Genomic DNA, 21,999 nt, shown 5'->3' on the forward strand with positions numbered 1-21,999 from the left:
TGTGAAAAATGTAAAGACAGAGCTTGGTAAATATCAGTTAACTCATATTACTGCAGATGTGTGAAACAAATGTCCCCAATCCCCTTAATGACTTCCCTCTAATGAAAAAAAATTACAAAAATTTAATACATGTTTGAGGATTGTCAAAGATCAAGATTATACAAGACAAAAATCAGGAAAGCATACAAGCAGAAAATTTTTAGCAGAGAAAAGGAAATGAGTACATAAGCCAAGATAGTCAACCTCCCAAATTATTTTTTAAACACTGGCTAAAACAGCAATAAAGTACCACTTAGTAACTATTAAATCAGAAATATTAACAGCAAGTACTGACTAATTTATATACTATGGTATACTTTAATGTTGACTGTGTGAATTGATAACTGTTTTGGCACAGTTTGTGATACATCTGAAAGGAAAACAAAAAAACTATTTGACATTAGACTTTTTGTAACTCAACATTTACAGCATTATTTCCTCTCCCCTCCACAGTGGACAGAACTAATTCCAGATTCAATCCTTTCCAATGTGTCCCATAATATCAATTACTGCATGTTTTCCAACATCTCATATGTATGTAGAATGAAGGGTGAGAAATGTCAAGCCCAGGGCCAGTAAGTTCAGCCATCTATCAGGGAAAGTATGATAATAATACTAAGGAAATAAGACTAAAAAAATCAAGAAGAGATGTGGGGCCAAAATAACACATGGAAGATCAGATTACATCACGTCAGAGCTTTTATGATTCAGTCTGGAGTCACTGTTCTACTGACGATGTACCTAAAGATACTAAAAACTGTAGATAGTATTCTCATGGTGTTTGCTAGTGTCATCTTTCAAGTTCTAAAGGAATTTCATCCCTTTGAACTGGAAAGCAGAAGACACAAATAATTATCCAACTTTTGAGTTATTCTGGTGGAACAGATGGATCGATTTATATTTATATATAAGATATAAATATATTTTATGTATCAGATATATATATCAGATATAAATATATTTTATATATATCTCAAATAGATATATCAAATATATATATATGTATCAGACTCAGGGAAAAATAAATTTGGTTTAGTCTACAGGCTCCCACATTCTTGTTTACCAATAGGCTGTTGATGACTGGATTATGAAAAGGCGGACAAAAATCTTGGAAAATATTAACAGACTTCAGATAAACTTGCAGCAGATAGTACCACGCAACACACCTCCTCCTAAGCTTTTATTTAAAAATACTTATAAAGCTTAAAAAAACAAAAACATTAAAGTCATAGAGACCAATTATTAAGCATATAGGAACATGATATTCATGTATCATTAAAATAAGAAATCTTTCAAGATCTGTTTTCTATCTCAGTCTAAATCAGGGCTGTGGAGTTGTGTCGTTAAAAAACTAGCCTCAAACGGCTCTGTGCATGCATAATAGCTTTATATGTGTTCCCATTGTTGGTCCAGTTACCTGATTGATAATTCTTCCTTACCTGAATGACTTTATTAGAATAGAAAACACATTAATATTGCCTTAGGAATTAAATCAATTAAACACTGATGATCAGCTACATTTATCATGTAATTTAATCTGCTTTTTTGTATATTAGCTTTTACATATGGAATTGGGTATCTCAGGATTCCTAATATATAAAAGACCTGCATAAGAAAAAAACATTTGATGATATGCATAAAATCACAATCACAATTATTGGACCATAATTAGACTGGTTAAGAGATGAGGAATATATGCTCATTTGTAAGTGATAAGTGATTATATAAAGAGAAAACATGGGTTAAGTAACATAGTAACATTAATTTTTTATATCAACAAATTACTTATCCCAAGTCCTTAAAAGTTTATATTTAAAAAAACAGGTCAAGATGAAGAAATAAACTTGTAGTTTAAACTTCCACATGTGCTCCTTTGGGTGGTTTTGCCTTGGATTTTGCTTCCTTTGAAATCTTTCCATTTTGACATTGAGTAAATCTGGCTACTGTAGAAACACCATCCACAAACTTGGTTTTGAAAAGAACGTTTGCATTGTTGAACATACCTTCTTTTAGTGACACCACGATGAACTTAAGGAAAAAAGAAAAAAGTATAAAAAAACTTTTTTGATACACTTGAAGTTTACTCCTTTATACTGGGGATAAGAATTGTTTGTAGATAATTTTGATTTTATATCTTTAGTTATATGAGGCACCTAAGTAAATACTAGCTGTCCAAATTGTTTTAGAAGTCGCTTAACTATGAGTGGAGTCCCCAGAGTTGTACAATGCATAATTTATGCAAGCATATTTGGCAGCCCCAGGTCCTACAGCAACACTGTAATAAAAACAAACTGTTCTTAGCTTCAGGGGCTTTGTTCGACTTTTTAGCCATGAGAAATTAAATTCCCCCATCAAGTGTCACATGATTTTCTGACACCTGAGTAATATCCCTGAGACAGTTTTGATTGTACATCTTGTACATCTTTATGGCAGCTAACTAGAGAAAACAATTGTATTAACCCTAAGTTAATTCTGTATTATAACTACATTGGAATCTCCCTCATGCTACAACCAACATTTTTAATGCCTAGGTCTTTCTTTAAAAGGAGAGTGAACCTTTTTTCCTTCTATACCTATGTAAACATAAGTTTATTTAAATAAATATACAATACTTTAGTATTTATCAAACCTAAATATCTTACTAACATTGGCTACTACTAAAGAATGGTTTTAGAAAAATAGTCTAATTAAACTATTACTGAGACTTTTTTTTCTAGTTCTTACCTGAGAATGTGTGAAATGAGTACGTAGCATCTGTCCAATGTTTTGGGTATGAGAAAGATCCAAAGCTGCATCTACCTCATCAAGGATATAAATTGGAGCAGGTTTGAAGAGGAGCATCGACAGTATTAATGACAAGGCCACTAAAGACCTAAGAAAAGGTCAGTAGAAGAAAAACCATAACAATTTGATTTTACCACTTATCAAAACACTGAAGCAAATATGTGATCCTATTATTGTGAATAGAGCAGATTTATCTGAAAGGCAGTCATATAAAAAAAGAATCTTGAGTTTCAAACTTTAACACTTTTGTTGTATTAAAATATTTCTTTTATTTTAGCTTTCCATTTTTCCTCTTTTCAGAAGCATGCTATTTTCAGACAATTTTAATATTGCCATATTACGTTCGGCACCTACTCTTAAGATCATGTTAGTTTTAAAAGTTCTTTTTTTTCCTTCCCCAGTTGGCTCGTTAGAGTAAGGGCTATGGTCATTATTTAAGACAATAGCTATTGTCTTGGTAACAGTAACTGGGTGAGATGTCATTTTTCAAACTTTCATAATGTACACACTTACATAAGTATGCATATACACACACAAACAGACACACAATCTCTTTATATATTTTTGGTACCATTTGTGAATAAGTTGTATGGATGATGGCCCATTACTCTAACTACATCACTGTCAAAAGTTCAAACAATTTTATGTAAAATTCATAGTTACACCTAATCTCAGGTTCCACAGCACTATTTTCAGTTCTCTTCTCGCTTACTGCAGCTCATTCTAATCCGGTATGAAGAATCATATAATTATTATATTTTTTCCTTTATGAATTATTAAAAATAATTCATAAAAAGTCTTATTTTAATATAAAATATTTATAATTACTTAACATTAGACTAAACATTAGAGTAGCATTTGTAATATACTTATTCTGTAACTTCAAGTACATCTTGGCATACAGTACTAGAAGAGCCCACTTAATGCTTGCTGCATTCTTTTTTGAGAGTCTTGCTCTGTTATCCAGGATGCAGTGCAGTGGCACGATCTCGGTTCACTGCAAACTCTGCCTCCCAGGTTCAAGCAATTCTACTAGTGTCCCTAGTAGCTGAGATTACAGGTGCATGCCACCACACCCAGATAATTTTTGTAGTTTTAGTAGAGACAGGATTTCACCATGCTGGCCAGGCTGGTCTCGAACTCCTGACCTCAAGTGATCCACCCGCCTTGGCCTCCCAAAGTGCTGGGATTATAGGCATGAGCCACCGTGCCCGGCCCAAGGCCTGCTGCATTCTAATAAGGCTATTTATTAAGAAATACATAAGTAGGGAAAAATGTGTGCACAAGTGGAGAAAAATTGCTAGCAAAAAAAAAAAAAAGAATAAAACAGTATCATCAAAATGAAATCACAGTGAGACTGTTAATCACCTCTATAAAAGGGAGCTAAAGTCATTCAGCCAACCTAAAATTATGTTTGTCTTTCTCTGTGATGAGTGCCTCAAGTATTGAGTTTTAAACTTAATCTTTAACCCTTCAGCATAGCAGAATTAACTGCCACGCTGGATAGTGGTATATCTAAAAATAACTTTATAGCATTTTAATTCCAGAAATAATTTATAGGTCCCAGTAAGAAGAGAAGCACACATTTTCTATTTTCCTCAAAACATTTTCTAGGGCTTTGGCAAATATAGCTAAAGATACTGGGAACTAAACTGTGGAATTCAATTTTTATGAACAGGCAGAGCAGGTGCTGTATTTTTGATTCTTATTTACAAATTTTATAAAAATATAAAATATATTTCTACTCATAAAAATGATACAAGGGGTCATAAGGAACAGTAACAGGTGTCTATATTTTCTATGTACATAAAAAAAGGGTTACATGATGGTATTACAGGACACAGAAGAACAATTCAAGGCCTATGGATTATATACCATGTCGGAGAAAAAAAAAATTACTAAATTAATCACTAATTTCAATTATGTGAATATTCATTCACAACCTTCTTTTAGGAGGTTTTAATTAATTGGCTATCTGCAGGTAAGACGTGAGGACATATGACCTTTTAGATTTCTATCACTATGCTGACTTTCTGAATCACTGTGTAAGGTTGGAAGAAACTTTCCTGAACTCCAAATCCATGTTATTTTCCAACACTCTTCCTTCCTTTATGTAGATCCAAGGTTCCATCTGGTATCATTTTCCTTTTGCCTGAGAACTTCCTTTAACCTGCAGTATGGTTCAGATGTTTCTGTCTGAAAAGTATTCATATTGCCTTCAATTTGAAGAATATTTCTGTTAGATAAACAATTCTAGTTGACATGTTTTACTTTGAGCACTTTGTGGATGTTCCAGACTTCTGGCTTACATATGTAGCATTTAAAAAGAAATCTAAAGACATTTTTATTTTTGTTCACTAGCATATAATATGTCTCTTCCTCTAGCTGATTTTAGGATTTTTCTCCTCATCACTGGTTTTCAGCAGTTTTATGTATCTCTTGCTTTGTTATTTTATATGTGTTTCTGTTTATCCTGCCTGAGCTTGACAGAACTCAAATCTGTGGGTTTACAGAATTCATCAAATCTGGAAAATATGGGGCCATAATTTCTTCAAGTATTTTTCCATCCTCCCTATTCCCTCTCCTTTTGGAACTCCAATTACTTGCACATTAGACAGCTTCCCTTAGGACACTGAAGCCGGTTTTTTTTCCCCCTCCAGTTTTTTCTTTCTCAGTGTAGCCTGAATAGATTCTGTTCTATTGCTATGTCTTCAAATTTACTCATCTTTCTTTTACAGTATCTTATCTGCTGTTAACCTCATGCAGAAAACTTTTTTAAATCTCTTGAAGATCCACTTAATTCTTTTTAGTAGCCATTTCTCTCATTATGTTCATGTTTTCTTGTAATTTTTGAAAATGATTAATGTAACTCTAACTTGTTTCCTACTTTCATCAACTGTCATTTCAGAGTCTGTGGTTATGTTGTTTAGTATCTCAATTTTTTGTAACCTTCTTTAAAGAACACTGGCCTTTGTTCTGATAAACTAACAGTTTGATCCCTTCAAGAAATCTGTTCAGTTTCTTAGGATATGTCTACATTAGGCTTCACTTCAGGGACAGTAGAGACCTAATACCAAGGTGTAGCACTCTAGGGCTTTACAAAATTCTGTGTTTTTTAACTTAGTGAGACTACTGACCTCTGTTTGGGCACCTGAAGTCCAAAAACTGCCACTAGAGAGAAAGCCAGGGTGAACACAGGGCTCAGCATTTCTGTTTCATCTTGTCCTGGACTATTCATTTTTTAATATTTGAAAATACATTTTTTAAAAACATATTTTGTCAACTTTGTCGCCTATTTTAATCAAATGTTTTAACCAAAATGTTTAGTCTTATATATTAGGCTCCTTAAATTCTACATGCAAAGGTAGTTAAGCAAATTAAAACACAAATACAATTGTTAAGGTAATGAGATGATGAATTAAAGTAAGAGGAATGAAAATTAAAATACAGCAAAGTGATTCCTCACCTCTGACCACCACTGAGTTCAGTTAGGTTTTCTTTCCAAGTATTTCCTAAGGCAACCTTGAACTCCAGACCATCCAAAACAGTTTGACCCTCTGGTGGTGCAAGCATAGCATTAGCACCAGGCAAAAGAGTAGAAAAAATAGAGCCAAAGTCCGTGTTCACCTGGATTTAAAAAATAAAAGAGTTAAAACATCAGGATGCTTTCCGAGAAGAATCAATTGTTGATATATGTATATGCAACACAGCAGGTCTACTTTGTCTATTACTGTAACTCGGAGACTGACAAACTATGGTCCATGTGAAAAATCTGGAGATGCTCATTCATTTACAAAGTGTCTATCAATCATTGCTAGTGATACAACAAAATCAGGTAGTTGCAACAGAGACTGGATGGGCTCCCAAGCAAAAAATATTTATTATCTGGCCTTTTACAAAAATGAATTACTGAATCCTGCTCTAATTTCCAGGGGAACTAGAAGGCACACCTCTAACTCTACTCTCCAAAGTTTTATTTATTTTTATTTATTTATTTTTTTTTTTTGAGGCGGAGTCTCGCTCTGTCACCCAGGCTGGAGTGCAGTGGCCAGATCTCAGCTCACTGCAAGCTCTGCCTCCCGGGTTTACGCCATTCTCCTGCCTCAGCCTCCCGAGTAGCTGGGACTACAGGCGCCCGCCACCGCGCCCGGCTAGTTTTTTGTATTTTTTAGTAGAGACGGGGTTTCACTGGGTTAGCCAGGATGGTCTCGATCTCCTGACCTCGTGATCCACCTGTCTCGGCCTCCCAAAGTGCTGGGATTACAGGCTTGAGCCACCGCGCCCGGCCAATCTCCAAAGTTTTGACACTTTTGTAGAACACATTGCAGGAATCCTCAGGATACACACAATTGTATCACATGAGGAAAAAAAACCACAAAATAGAAGCAAACACAAAAACAAAACTCTTTTTGGAATAAAATGTTCTCTTATAAAACTTTTCTTTTTCCTGTTGACTGATACAATAAGATGGGTCTAAAGCCCTAAGCAGATCAGTGTGAGGCCCAGGAGAAAAAGGGGCATGAAATCAAAGGACCAGATCTGTTAAAGGGTTCTTTTCTATATGCTTCATCTCCTAGCCGAAGAGGATAAGCTGTTGAGGGCCAGAAAATAAGATTAGATCCCAAGAAAAAAGAAGGCTGTTTGGTCTGCTCCTGTCTTGCCACAGAAGGAGACAGAGATTTAGGGCCAAAATCCTAGTTTGTAATAGGGTAATTTTTGTTCATACGCACTTGATTGATGATTTGGGAATCTTTAAAGACATGACTAATATTCTTAGTTCAGCAGTCAAACTTGAAAGTCTAACACACACACACATGCACAAGGACTTGACAGCCAAGTTCTCTAGAGAAATCTCCAAATTCAAATGCAGATATACAATATTAAAATGTAAATATACTTTTTAATGAATATAGTAACAAGAAAATCTCATAGACACAAGCAGTGCTCCTAAATATAGATTTACTAAGTAACACACATTTTAAGAACAAGTACACAGCTGCTGAATAATAGTCTACAGAATGGAAGCAGGTTCTAAACTAAGTGGGGGAGAGGCAGCTCAGGACCAAGAGAGAGGAATGCTACTACACCTGAACATAACCAGGGCTGAAGCCAGAAGGAAGAATATAATGCTGATAACAGTACCTATTTCATTAGGTTATTGTGAAGATTAGATAAGAAAATTAATTTGAGAATAGTGACTGGCATATAATAAGTGACTGAATAAATGCTACTGGCTTTGGAAGAACCTTGGAAATTAGGGAAGAGCAGGATATGTTTAGACAATAGATTCTGATTTGTACTAAGTCCAGGAACCCTGGTGGGAAAAAAGAAAACAAAAACTTCTCAGATCCAGTGTTAAGTCGACATGCTGTACAACAATAATAGGGTCAGTCTTTTGCTTCCATTTTTAAGAGAAAAATTGTACAGGGAATAGAGCACTGAAAATAAGTCTTAGAAAAGAAAAAAACAAACGAGGTGACTAAAAGGGATAATTGTGGTGCATTACTGAAGATAGAATTCCTACAGAATTACAAAGAGAAAATGGTGTCCCATTAAAACCCAGAAGGCACAGGTTTGCTAAACTACCAAACAGCACAGTAACTCTATGTTTGGAATCTTTGAAGTAAGAGTCTTCTGCGACAGTAAAAATGGAAAAACTTCCACATGAGAGGCTAAGGGATTATCCTACAGCAGACAGATACATGAAGTCAGGGAAGTAGAAGTAACAGTAAAGAAGCCTGACATCTGCCAAAGCTGTCATAAAACAAAATGGAATTGGGATTTTGTTGAGTAAGCGTCCTATAAAAGAGGCTTGTTTACTGTCCAATTCTTAAGGAGGACAAGAATGCCAGGATCTGGTAATAGTCAAGTCTGAAAAGAAAAAATGCACTTAAAAGTCTGAGGTTTTAATTAAAGTGTGAATATGTGCCTCATTCAAACACAGATCAGCCATTTCAAATTTCTCAGAGTATAAATCCACTGATAATATTTTTTTCATCCTTGCCACCTCATATAAAACAAAACATAATATTCTGGGGTTAAAATACCTTTTGCCATGCAATATTTAGGGCTTGGTTTTTCTTCTGGTCTAGGTCTTCTATAGTTGTAAGAATTTTGGATTTGTCATTTTCTACAATTCTCTTCTTCTTCATCAAGTCATTATACTGTGAGATAAAAAACATGGTTAACTGGGAAAATATAAAATCTCTTCTATATTCCGGAATTCAGTCAGAAATAAACAGGTTTCATTATTTTGATATATAACGCATACATTCCTATTTACCAAAAAGATACAATGCACTAAGAATTATATATACTCTTATAAGTATATACTATACCATACATATACTATATGATGTGTGTGTATATATATACTCTTAACAAAATTAGGAATAAAATCATCCATATGTATATAACAAAATTAAATTGCTAGAAGAATTTATAAGACAAGTCCTTAAAATATTTTGACTCCACTAATATTCCCTTATCTCCTTAGCAGCCAAGGCAAAAAAAAAAAAAGTGTTATATATAAACTTAAATAAAAGTAGCCCTGAAAGCACTCCTCCTAAGGTCAGCCTTAGCAGTGACATGAATAAAATTTTGATCCTTCACGATGATGTATAGGTCCCACATAAATTGGACCTTATTATTTAATTTTTTTAAAATTTTACTTTAAGTTCTGGGATACATGTGCAGAATGTACAGGTTTGTTACATAGGTATACATGTGCCATGGTGGTTTGCTGCACCCATCAACCAGATTTTAAGCCTGTATGCATCAGGATAAAGGGAATTGGACCTTATTTATCCCTTGACTTTATGGCATTAAACTCCTCCCCAGGTTCTGGCCATATGGTCTTTTACAGCTCCTTTGAACATAATAAACTCACTATTGTCTTATGGCCCCTGCACTGTTCTCCCTTCCTGGAATATTCATTTTTCTGACGTAACGGTTGCCTGAAATTTCAGCTTAAATATCATCACTTTAAGAGTAGCATTCCTTTGAGCAAGGCTGTAGAGGGATAATCATACCATCAACAGCAGTGGGACTTCCTAAAACTCTTCCTAACTCATTTCTCCTCAAAGCCCTGCATTTCACATTCACCTTTAACAACTCTAGCCAGTCCTTATGTCTTCCCTGCTGTCCCTCTTTACAGTCATGCTCCCCAAACCTCCTATGTTTTTATCTTTTCATGAAAATCCATATAATTGCTTATGTAGATGGATACAAAACACAAGAAGAAAAAAAAGGCCATCTGCTGATCAACAATACAGGTTTCTCCTCTGGTAACAGGATGGGAGTTGATAAATTCTTTTGAAAAAAATATTAGACTCAGGTCTCCTCTAACAGAAGTAAACGAGTACAAGTGAACAAGTTTCATCATGTTATGCCGATCAAATTCAGACCAAAGTTTTCCTTCTATAAATATGCCACATATATGCAAAGCTTTAATGTAGAAATGAAAACCAGCAGGAGCATTTTGTAGAGAGATCACAACACCTGCATGATTCATCTGTTTGGTATCTAACATAATCTAGACTCTCGGTGCATATTCATGCCAATAACAGTTAAAAAAAAGTTATGGTAAAATTTCTTAAGTAATTGTGCTGTTATCAGTGTTGCAGATTTCTCATGAATTTTACTCTGATTTGCAAATTCAAACAGAATTTTGCAGAATTAAGGAAGGTATGGGGCATTAATATAAAATTTAAGATAGCCATTTCTTATGGCTATCTTAAGAGTAGGGAATGCTTCCCCCACTGGGTTTTTCTAGTGATAGGTCCTCCCAAGTTCATCACTAAATGACAGTAAACTCCCTTCCCAGACTCAAAGTTTTGTCAGGTTAGGGGAGATGGGTAACATTACTGAGTAATTAAGATCATTAAAACTGAGAAGAGGTTGCAGGATTTACAGATTAGTGAAACAGTATTTATGTATGTAATGGCTTTAGTCATTACTTATATAATAGTTTCAGTATACAGTAGAGTCAAGAGAACGACAGCGCAGCATACCCTATTCAAGGCTTTTCAATGCAACTGAAAGAAATGACAGAAATGTGAGTAATTATGTTTGACAAAGAACAAAAGCCAGTGGAAAAGTCATTCCAGGTGTAACAGAATGTAAAAACCACTAATGACGCACAAGAGTAATAAGAAAAAAACGACGAAAAGATAAAAAGGAAAGCAGAAAGAAAAGCATCAAAGACATCTGCAAAAGGTTAACTCTAATAACTCCATCAGGGGTCATACAGAGCTATCAATGCTGGTCATGTTCTAATGTGGCCAGATATTCATAGGAAATTGACTTACCCGCTCTTCAGCTTCTGTCAATACATTCATAGCTCTCATATTGACATTTCTTCCTAGTTTCTCCTTCATTTCTTGCAACTTCTGAAGTCTCTGACCAGCTTCTTTAGGGTTGTTAGTTTTGAAATCATAGGCACTATTGGGTTGGCCAAAGAGGTGTCTCTCTGCATTAATCCAGTCATAATCTTTCAACATTTTGGATACCTAGCCACATATAAAAATAGATGATCTACAAATGTTTACAAACCAATATGTATAAGCCAGTTTCTTAAATATTTAATAGTTTTTAATCAAATACTGAAGAGGAAAAAACCTTCAATGACTGATTTTTTTGTTTGTTTGTTTGAGATGGAGTTTCGCTCTTGTTGCCCAGACTGGAATGCAATGGGCAATCTCAGCTCACCACAACTTCGCAACCTCTGCCTCCCAAGTTCAAGTGATTCTCCTGCCTCAGCCTTCCGAGTGGCTGAGATTACAGGTACGCGCCACCATGCCCAGCAAATTTTGTATTTTTAGTAGAGATGGGGTTTCTCCATGTTGGTCAGGCTGGTCTTGAACTCCCGACCTCAGGTGATCCACCCACCTCGGCTTCCCAAAGTGCTGGGATTACAGGCGTGAGCCACCATGCCTGGGTGACTCGTTTTTAAAAATGAGTTTCATTACTGACAATAATAAAGATGAATATTGTTATGTGGAGTGCAGACTACAAAAACAAGACAGTGCATAGCAAAAGATCTTCCTATTACTTTGGCATTAGAAGAGCCAACTCAGAGAAATTTTTACAAAGTGTATGCAAAGCACCTCCATTAGAATGAAATGGAAGTCAGATAGAACTCCTTTAGAATTTACCAAATTCTATCTATTGCTTCAAAAAACAACTTGTAGTAAGTTAAAATTCCTTTAATACTTAAGTCATAGATTTGGTAAAATCATGGAAGCCTAATGCTGACTGAGACCTAATGATTTTTCTCTCAGAACTATATTCTAAGAAACTGCCCTAAACATTGACTCTATCCCTGCTCCCACCCCTCCGAAAAAGGCACAATATAATACTTCATGTAATACAACTGATTATACAGTTCAAATTACAGTGCTTAAAGAAGATTTTCTTCTACTAGAATTGATTCATTCTCACTGGCAGAATCCAATCCTTGTTAATTTGTTGACTTGTATTAATTCCATGGATATGGTCTCAAATGTAGGCCCCGAAGCAGAATTATCATTTCAAGTCTATCTTCCTCTTGACCTGTAAACTCTTTGAAAGCATTCTATATCATTCATTCTGTATATGTGTTGCTCATCCTTATATTGTCAGTGCCTGGCACAGGATCTGATACTAGTAGGTATGTATAAATCTTTGATAAAACTATGTTTTTCAAAGAAGCATTGACTTCTTAGCAGACCCACTTGCAAGTCCCTCCTTTTACTCTTTCAATTGTAAATAAAATCTCCTAGCAATCACCAGTACTAGCATTTTCAGTTACCAAAATACTATTAGCAGTAACATTGCCATTGGTAATATTTCAGTCAGTTCACTATCACTAAGCTAATGGGAAATCAATAGTAATAAAGTGGGAGATTATAATGTAGCCATAAAAAATGTTTTTTAAATCAAGTTCCACAGTTCTTTCAGAAGAGGGGAAGATTGTTTTGTATGTTCTTGATCTTTCTGAAGTTAAAGTTCATGTATTTTTAGGATGCTTAAAAAAAAAAAAATCCTGGACATTAAAAAGGTGCCAAATTGTTACACACTCATAAGAAAACATGCTGGATGAATTATTAACACCATGTGAATGCAGTTTCTCAACCAAGCAATGAATTTCTGCAAAAGCATGTGTTGTCTTTAAACCACTGAAGTTAAAGGTGCTGTGACACATGAAAGAAGGAAACTGTGGGGTAACCTCAAAAACATAGCTGCTTGGCAAAACATCAAATTTTTATAAAGTGGCAAATACTGACAGCAGTGACACTCATAAAGACATGTGGAAGCCAATTCAGTCCTTTTTTTAGGTTACCTGTATATATAGTTCTGTGAGTTCTTTAAATTCAATTTGAAATAAGGTACAGAATACACATCATTATTACTAGCACAGCAGTAATTAGTTCTATCAACATTTGGAGGTAAAAAGTTATTTCCATGGGAGACCACTAAACATTTGGTAACTACATCTTGTAGATGGGAACAAATATCTAAAATTAAATCTAAAAATAAAACATTTATGCAATTTGTTGAAAATTAGCATTGTTGAAAAGCAGTTAATAGCTGCAAGCTCAAATTTATGTCAGGCTGTAATTTTGCCATTTATATTTACAGATTTCTCCATCAAGCAGTTTTCTAAAATTTTTCAAGAGCACAGTAACAAAAATTTGATTAAGTATAAAAAATGAACACAAACATACCTTTGCAGCACCATCTTCAGCCTCCCGTTTATGTTTGCTGATGTTGTGGTCTAATTCCTTAATTTTAAGCTGAGAATCATTGTTTTGCTCCTTGTGTTTTGCCACTTCTGCATATTTAGCTTTAATTACAGTGTCTTGGGCTGTTATTACCTCTTTTTGCTTGGTCACTTCTTCTTGAGCTTTATTTACTGACTCCTAAAACAAAAAATAAAAGAAAATATGTGGTGAGGTAACATGTAAATAATTTTAATTTACTAAACAATTATCTGACAGATCCCTGGGCAAGATGTCAATGTGATTACAGGCAGAGAGAAGATCACCTAACGCTCTATTTTATATCACCATTAAAAGGACTAATGAATTTATACACAGAAGAAAACTTGGATTACCCCTGGAAAAAGGGTTGGGGTACAATGCTCATGCTGCAAATGAAAGCGTTTCTGCTGGATGTAATGTAGATGGAATCAACTGGGTGAGGAAGAAGAGAAACTGCTAGAAGCTGACTGAACTATGAGATCCCCAAACTGGCAATTCTGGATGAGTAAAAGCTATCTGTGCCTCATTCTGAGTGAAAAGACTGAGAACACCAAAGTCAAACATCTTAAGCTAATGTTTCATAAAAAGATTATCATTTTCAGCTTCTCCAATTTGATAAATAAATCCTACCTTATTTTTAGCCACCTCAGCTGCCATTACTTCAATCTGACTTTCATAGGATTTGATAGCTTCATTTACAGCTTCAAGCTGTTGTTTGTAAGATGTATGCTCTCTCTTGAGCTCTTCCAGTTCCAGAGTGATAGCTTCAACTTCCTGTAAAAAACACAGTATTCGGGTATTCACATAGGTGATTAACTACTCAAAAACAGGTATGTACAGGAAAATTAAATAAACAATAATCTCATGCAAGTAAGACCCACAGCTACCAAAAGTACAGGTTAAGCTGCCTCCCCAGAAAAAGGAAGTTTATTTTCCCATATTAAAAAAAAAGTGTAATTTGTATAGGCTGAAAGAACTCTGCATAAATTATATCCTTTATCATTTATTCCTACAGGGAAAACAATATAATATTCTACATAACAGATAAATTAGTGGTAGTAAAGTTTAAAAACAAAACTGTTTAATGTGTAAAAAGTTTCTCAATATTATTCTTTCCCACTGTAGCTACACTTCATTTCATTAGAAGAGCAGTCCCCAACCTTTTTGGCACCAAGGACCAGATTTGTGGAAGATGATTTTTCCATATGGTAGGGGCAGGGAGAGAGCATGGTTTCGGGATAAAACCACCCCATCTCAGATCATCAGGCATTAGATTCTCATAAGGAATATGAAACCTAGATCCCTTGAATGCACAGTTCACAAAAGGGTCTGCAATCCTATGAAAATGTAATACCACTGCTGATCTGACAGGAGGTGGAGCTCAGGCAGTAATCCTCATTTACCTGCCATACACCTCCTGTGTTACTGGTCTGGGGGTTGGGGACCCCTGCATTAGAAAATACTTTGCACAGCTATTTAATAAGTCTTAGAGTGGGCTAAAAAAAAATGTGAGGGAAATATATTTAGGTGAAATCACATAAAAGTGATTAAAAACCTAGGTTCAAATTCTAGCTTTGATATTAGCTAAAAGATATAATAAAGTATTATCAGTTTACAGCTGAATGACACCTTGTAAATATAACATGCTTTGTCTTCCATCATGTTCTCACAGTGCACATTCATTTAGGTGCTTACCAAATAAAAATGTCAACTTGCTGAATCTCTGATAAGACATCCACAGTATCAAATAATCCACTCCTGAAGAAAGGCCATCCGCTCTTGAAGGAAGCATTTGCCAATGGTCAACTTCGGCCTTTCCTTAAAATTAGCATCCCCTACTCACAACTATGAAATACTAGACTGCACTATTTTCAGAGAAAAATACAGATTAAATATCCCTTATCCAAAATGTGTAGGACCAGAAGTGTTTCAGACTTCAGATTTTTTTTTTTTTTAGATTTTGGAATATTTGCATTATACTGACTGAGTATCCCAAATCAAATCTGCACCAATGAACATTTCCTTTGAGCCTCAGATCAACACTCAAAAAGTTTCTAACTCTGCTGTATTTCGGATTTGAGATGCTCATCCTGTATATTCCTTTGACTTGTGAGAAGCATAATTTGCTTCCAAAGAACACTGCTCCCTTTTAGATTCTGAGATCAATTCTGATGACTAAGGTCAACCAATGATGCTCTACCACCTTCAGCTCTATGTTGACTTTAAAAGGTTGGTTCAGTTTCAAAAAGAAGTTTTTACCTGTTGTTTTTCTTTCATCTTCTTGCTAGATGCATCTGCCTTTGTTTTGGCACAATCCAGTTTTTTCTGAGCATCCTTCAGTTCTCGCTCTCTCTCAGCTTCTGCATTTTTCATTTTATTTTCCAATACTTCATATTTTTCTTCGGCTTTTCTTTGGATTTCTTCAGTGTTTTTCAAAATCTCCTCACTTTCCTCTGCATCACAAAGTAGGCAAATGTTGCTAAATTAACAGTTACAGGTAAAGGTTTACAAATTCAACTTTTAATGGAAGAAATGGTTTGGAAAATTACCGGCTAAAATTTAAGAAAATTAACTATCCCAATGATATTCTAGAAATGGTATAATGAAACACAGATCCTACCTAAAAGTCATATTTGAATTATCTAAAAATCTGTAATGAAATCATTTCTTCTGCTACGAAATTGAACTTCACCTACAACTATTCTTTTACAAAGGTATTGAAGCAACCTATTTAAAAAAAAAAAAAAAAACACGGATCATATTTTTTATGCAACTGTATGCTTCCTAAAACCAGAACACTATAACTATGGTATTTTTCCTGTAGTTGCTAGAAAGTGTGTAATTTCATAAACAAGCTTACTTTATGTTCTTTGCCTATTTTATACATATTCAGGGAACTTCTCATTAAAGTTGACAAATAATGTGACAGTAGGATACAGCAAAGGAAAAACATCCCCAAATTTGTGAAAGAAAAAAATAAGGCCAGGTGTGGTAGTTCACGCCTGTGTAATCCCAGCACTTTGGGAGGCCAAGGAGGGCGGATCATGAGGTCAAGAGATCAAGACCATCCTGACCAACATGGTGAAACCTCATCTCTACTAAAAATACAAAAATTAACTGGGTGTGGTGCTGCACGTCTGTAGTCCCTGCAACTCAGGAGGCTGAGGAAGGTGCTTGAACCCGGGAGGCAGAGGTTGCAGTGAGCTGAGATCGCGCCACTGCACTCCAGCCTGGGGACACAGAGAGACTCCATCTCAAAAAATAAATAAAGAAAAGAGCAATACTGAATGAACACGTGTTGCTGTAACAACCGAAGCATACTGTTGTTCGTGTTGGGACCCAGGTGCAAATAACCTTGGAAGTCGTTACCGCACAATTTCTTACGCTACTTTTCATTGCGGAAAATACTATTAAAATATTAGTGGAGATAAAAACTTTTGTATAAGAAAAATATTATGAACACAAAATTAAAAGACCAGTACATAGCCAAAAAAGAGAGTAAAAGGATATTTGCAATGCACATAACCTACAAGAAATTAGGACTCTTAAGAATGAGAACAGTGGGGAAAAAACCATGAGCAACCCATGGGCAAAAGAAATAAATAGAAAATTTACAGAAGTATAAACCCAAAGGTTCAATGAACATACAAAAAGATCCCAAACTCCAACAGAAATTAGGGAAATGCAAAATAAATGCCAATGCATGCTATCTTTTCACAACCAACAGATTTGGAAAATTTTAAAAGTCTGGAGAAAAAAAAGAACTTGGAGAAATGAAAACTTTCATATGCCACTGGTGGAAATGAACATTGGTAAAAATGAACAGACCTTTCACAATATATAATAAAGATGAAAATAACCATACCCTAAGACCTAGAAATCCCAAACTTGGATTTTCCCTAAATAAACTTTATCATATGTATCTTAAACATAGCATAGGTAGAGAAGATACCTAAGGTAAGGTAACAGATATGAATAAAACCAGAGATTAAGCATGGGCTGTTTTCATCTTACCAATGGTTTTTTTAAGTGCATCTAATTCTTCCTGTTGCTTGTGATATGAGCTTTGCTGGAGCTTGGTTTGTAATAAATCTGCCTCTTCAGTTTTCATCTCCCACTGCTGTTTTAGTTGGTGATACCTTACAAAAACAGAAACACGTAAGAAATGACTGTAATTTCTCTGGTATTTGAGAAATACATTCAAACTTCAGATTCTTACCTAAAATAAACTCATATACATTATAAACCATATAAGATGCTACTGGTTACAGGAATAATTTTGATGACTTTCAAGTTTCTGAGGTACCAATTAATTCAAATTTAGATATGGTCATTGAAGGTAAATAACTCTAAATGACTAAAATCTACAATAGCTATTTACACTAGAAATATTTAACAGCTAGGTTTCCTTAAAAATAATCCCTCTTGCTAACTAAAAAGAAAAAAAAAAAACAACTACTCACCACAAAAAATGATTAATTATAACAATTACATAAAATTTCAAAAATTTAATTATCTATTAACCTCATTTTCAAATGTTAATAATAATGTTCCCTACTTTTAGTGTAAGAAAAATAGTTTTGAACTTAGTTGTTTTAAAATGCACCTTCTTGAAAACTTTGTAATTCAATCCCAATTCTGGCTGCTTACTCATTTCTTTGAAAGGTATTTAGCTAATTCAGTTGCAGTGAAATTTCAAGTTAATATAAATTCACAAAGTACCTTGTCACTAGAAATTCATGAGGTTTGAGGAAAAAAAAAAAAAACAAAACTCATAAAATATAAATACTACCTTGAGTATTCCTGCCTGAAGCTATACTTGACAGTACTTAATAATTTTAACTTCAAGTTAATTTAAAAACGTGGAGTATAGAAATATTTGTTTAAAAGATGTTACTTTCCTGATATGGTGTGAAACAATGGCTTTAGCTGATCCTTCCACCATTCTCATTTTTTTCAAAATCTATTTTCCTTCCTTGACCTCAGTGACACAATTAGGAAAGAATTCAATTCTGCAGAACAAATGATCCAATACTACTGAACAAAATTAACAGTTCCAAGCCAAATGTAACTAACTACAAACTCATCACCTTGTTAGTGCTTCCACATATCACAGAAAAATTTTGTTTTACTCTTCTCACAGAAAATAATTCATTTACTCTATGGTTAATTTATATTCATGAAGGTAAAATGCAGGCCTTTACATGTATGTGATGTTTGAAAGTAAACAGGCTAGAACACTTGAGGCCAGGAGTTCGAGGCCAACCTGACCAACATGGTGAAACTCCATCTCTACTAAAAATACAAAAATTAGCCGGTGTGGTGGCACGCGCCTGTAATCGCAGCTACTTGGGAAGCTGAGGCAGAGGTTGCAGTGAGTCGAGATCGGGCCACTGCACTCCAGCCTGGGTGAGAGAGTGAGACTCCATCTCAAAGAAAAAAAAAGAAAAAGAAAACAGAAAAACTTTGATTCAATTTGTATCTTTGAATGGTCATCCTGACTATGAAAATCCTGTCCATATTCAGCGTCCTCAAAAGTCTTGGTGCCATTCTAAGCTTTCATAACTACAGAATTTGAATGCTAAAAACGTACCCAAAAATAATCATTTCAACATTTGTTTAGATTTTTTAAATTGTATTCAGTATTGCGAATTCTGAATAAAATCTTTTTAAATCAGTCCCTATTTGTCATCTTCAGAAATACTGGAAAAAATTACAATTAAACTTTAAAAAAAATTTTTTTTTTTTTTGAGACAGGGTCTCACTCTGTCCCCAAGGATAGAGTGCAGTAGCACAATCTCAGCTCACAGCAACCTTGAACTGCAGGGCTCCAGCAATCCACCTACCTCAGCCTCCTGAGTAGCTGAGACCACAGGCACATGCCACCATGCCTGGCTAACTTTTTTGTATTTTTAATAGAGACAGGGTTTCTCCATGTTGCTCAAGCTGGTCTTGAACTCCTGAGCTCAAGCGATCCACCTGCTTCAGCCTCCCAAAGTGCTGGGATTACAGGTGTGCACCACTAGGCCTGGCCAAACTTTCAAACGATGCACTTTGTTAAGTTTGTAGCTCTTTTAACTCATGAAGCTTTCAATTCAAGTGGGGACTTATTCTCCCAGATAACCACAGAGCCAGTTCACTCACTCTTGTTCACTCACTCACTCGTGTGTTTACTCAACAATCATGTCCTCAGTGAGGCTTTTCTTGGTCACCCAATATAAAATTTTAACATGTCTTTGCCCTAGATAGTTCCTATCTCCTTTCCTGATTTACTTTTTTCTTCTTAGAACTAGTAACATGTTTTACCGATTTATCTCTCTTTATTGTCTGCTTCTCCAACAAGAAAAAACTAGATGAAGGCAGGGATACTTATCTGATCCCCAGCCCCTAGAAGAATATGTGGCACACAGGTAGCACTCAGTAAATGTTTACTGAGTGACACAAAAAGGTTACATTAGCATGATCCCAATATTGAAAAAATAAAAATACACATATAACTCTATTATACTAAATAGAAACGATGTTGGAAAGTATTTATGTATCTTATCCGTACCTATACAGAAGAAATACTGTAAGGAAACACAGTACTGATATTCGACATGAACTTGTTTACCTGCTCATAGGCAACCCAGCAGATCCTTGATATAGGAAGGACAGTCACAATGCTATTAAACTTACTGTGGGCACCTGATCAATGCTATACTCTATCATTTTAACGTCAAATCAGGAAATCAAGTAACCTCTGGTATCAGACACCAGAGTATCTAAGGGTTTCCCCACCAACACTAGCCAAGTGCTAGTGTATTTCTCAGCAGAAAGAATGGAATATTTGAATGATTGTTTTGCTTAAATAGATTTTGCTAATTTCTTAACAAAGACATCTCTCTTATGAGAAAAAAATGGATAAATGGTTATCAACTCACAATTTAATTAAATATTTTAAATAAACCAAAAATATGAGAAAAGTCAGAAGCTGCATTTCTGCAAATAAAAGTAAATTTTCTATCATTTTCTACTATGCAAATCTTTAATTTAGAAAATGTATATACAGTTCTTACTTTTCAGCAGTGTTTTTAAGACCTGCTAATTCCTCCTCTAGAGCCCGCAGCTCATTCTCTTTGATTCTCAGTTCATCCTGAACATCTTTGAGTTCTTGAAACTTGGTTAAAATAGAAGCCGCCTGGGATCGAGCACCTGATAGAGGCAATTTCAAACAGATCTTCCACATTGAGTTACCAGGTATACACTACACAATAAAAAGTCTTCTAAGACAATTGCACTCAAATCGATATTCAATAGTAAATATTTTAGTGAGCTTATGAAGCCATGGAATTCATTCCATCACCTGAACCTTAGAACACAGAGAACTCATAACAGATCCAAGAGGTTGTAGTAGGTATTATTTATTCAAAATAACCACTGCCTTGTCTACTGGGCCCATCTTCCAGCCTCTGACATTGGACTTGCCTACGTGATTTGCTCTGGCCAATGAAATGGAGAAATGTGTCCCTTCTGAAAGTAAACTTTAGGAGGCAGTACACAATTTACCATTTGCTTTCCGTTTGCCATGAGTCTCTGTTCAAGACAGAGACTGCTTCTCGTTCACAATGAGTCCCAGAATGAGAACAGCACTGAGCAGAAAGGCAACTGATCTGCAGCAGATATAGCATTCACATGAAATAAACTTGTTGTAAGCTAAGACTGGGGGGCTGACCTAAGTTCTGACACAGCGCAGCAAGCAGAATAAACCGATTTCACATTATAAAACTATAATTATCTGGCAGTGACAGGCTGAGGTATTATGTTGACAAAGAAACTCTGCAGATTTGATGGAAAAATGCTAAGGTCAATTAAAAATGCTGTTTAAACACTTGGTAATTAAGATATGGAGTTATTTCCTATCCTGTAAGTAAAAACTTCAAAAGCATCTGAATCAATAAAATCTAAAAAGTTTCTTCCCTTGTAGACATGTAAAAACACATAGTCTCTTTTTATCTTCCATTTGCAGATACTAGTCATTTGACAGTGTACTGGAGAACCTAATACCTGGTCATGGAAATCACTGAACTGGCTATTGTTTTCGTGGCTTAGAAAGACATTAAGTCACTTGATACCTCAAATGGCTTTATGCCGTTTACTGGGTTAAAAACACAAACCCTGAAATCAGACTGCTGGGATTCAAATTCTGAGCTCTGCCACCCTGTAGTGAGTTATTTAACCACTCTGTATCTTCATTTCTGCAACTGTATATTAGAGATGATAATACCATGCCTACCTCATCATTGTTATTAAGAATTAATTCTTATTTAAAGCCCATAGAATACGGTTTTATAGAATGATAGACATGTTCTATATCTGCATTGTCTAATTATCCATTAATCATTTGTGGTTATGGGCTCTTGAAATGTGACTAATGCAACCAAGGAAATTACTT

General features: G+C 35.1%; 1 protein-coding gene across 4 annotated transcripts in view; it reads right to left on the reverse strand.

The window, feature by feature from the left end:
* Positions 1-1,549: 1,549 nt before the first annotated feature.
* SMC2 (structural maintenance of chromosomes 2) overlaps positions 1,550-21,999 on the reverse strand; it is a 45,903-nt gene continuing 25,453 nt past the window's right edge. For 3 of the 4 annotated variants that reach the window (XM_025360378.1, XM_025360381.1, XM_025360379.1), the window contains exons 16-25: positions 20,624-20,759; positions 17,580-17,704; positions 15,825-16,018; positions 14,196-14,339; positions 13,530-13,724; positions 11,133-11,333; positions 8,871-8,987; positions 6,290-6,450; positions 2,764-2,911; positions 1,551-2,067 (exon numbers count right to left, since the gene is read on the reverse strand). In XM_025360378.1, coding sequence (XP_025216163.1) covers positions 1,891-2,067; positions 2,764-2,911; positions 6,290-6,450; positions 8,871-8,987; positions 11,133-11,333; positions 13,530-13,724; positions 14,196-14,339; positions 15,825-16,018; positions 17,580-17,704; positions 20,624-20,759 — 1,598 coding nt within the window. In that variant the 3' untranslated portion in view covers positions 1,551-1,890. Of the gene's footprint in view, positions 2,068-2,763; positions 2,912-6,289; positions 6,451-8,870; positions 8,988-11,132; positions 11,334-13,529; positions 13,725-14,195; positions 14,340-15,824; positions 16,019-17,579; positions 17,705-20,623; positions 20,760-21,999 lie in introns of all 4 variants that reach the window. The other variant, XM_025360380.1, reaches the window with a different exon arrangement.

The sequence above is a fragment of the Theropithecus gelada genome, chromosome 15, assembly GCF_003255815.1.
Source record: "Theropithecus gelada isolate Dixy chromosome 15, Tgel_1.0, whole genome shotgun sequence".
NCBI lineage: Eukaryota > Metazoa > Chordata > Mammalia > Primates > Cercopithecidae > Theropithecus > Theropithecus gelada.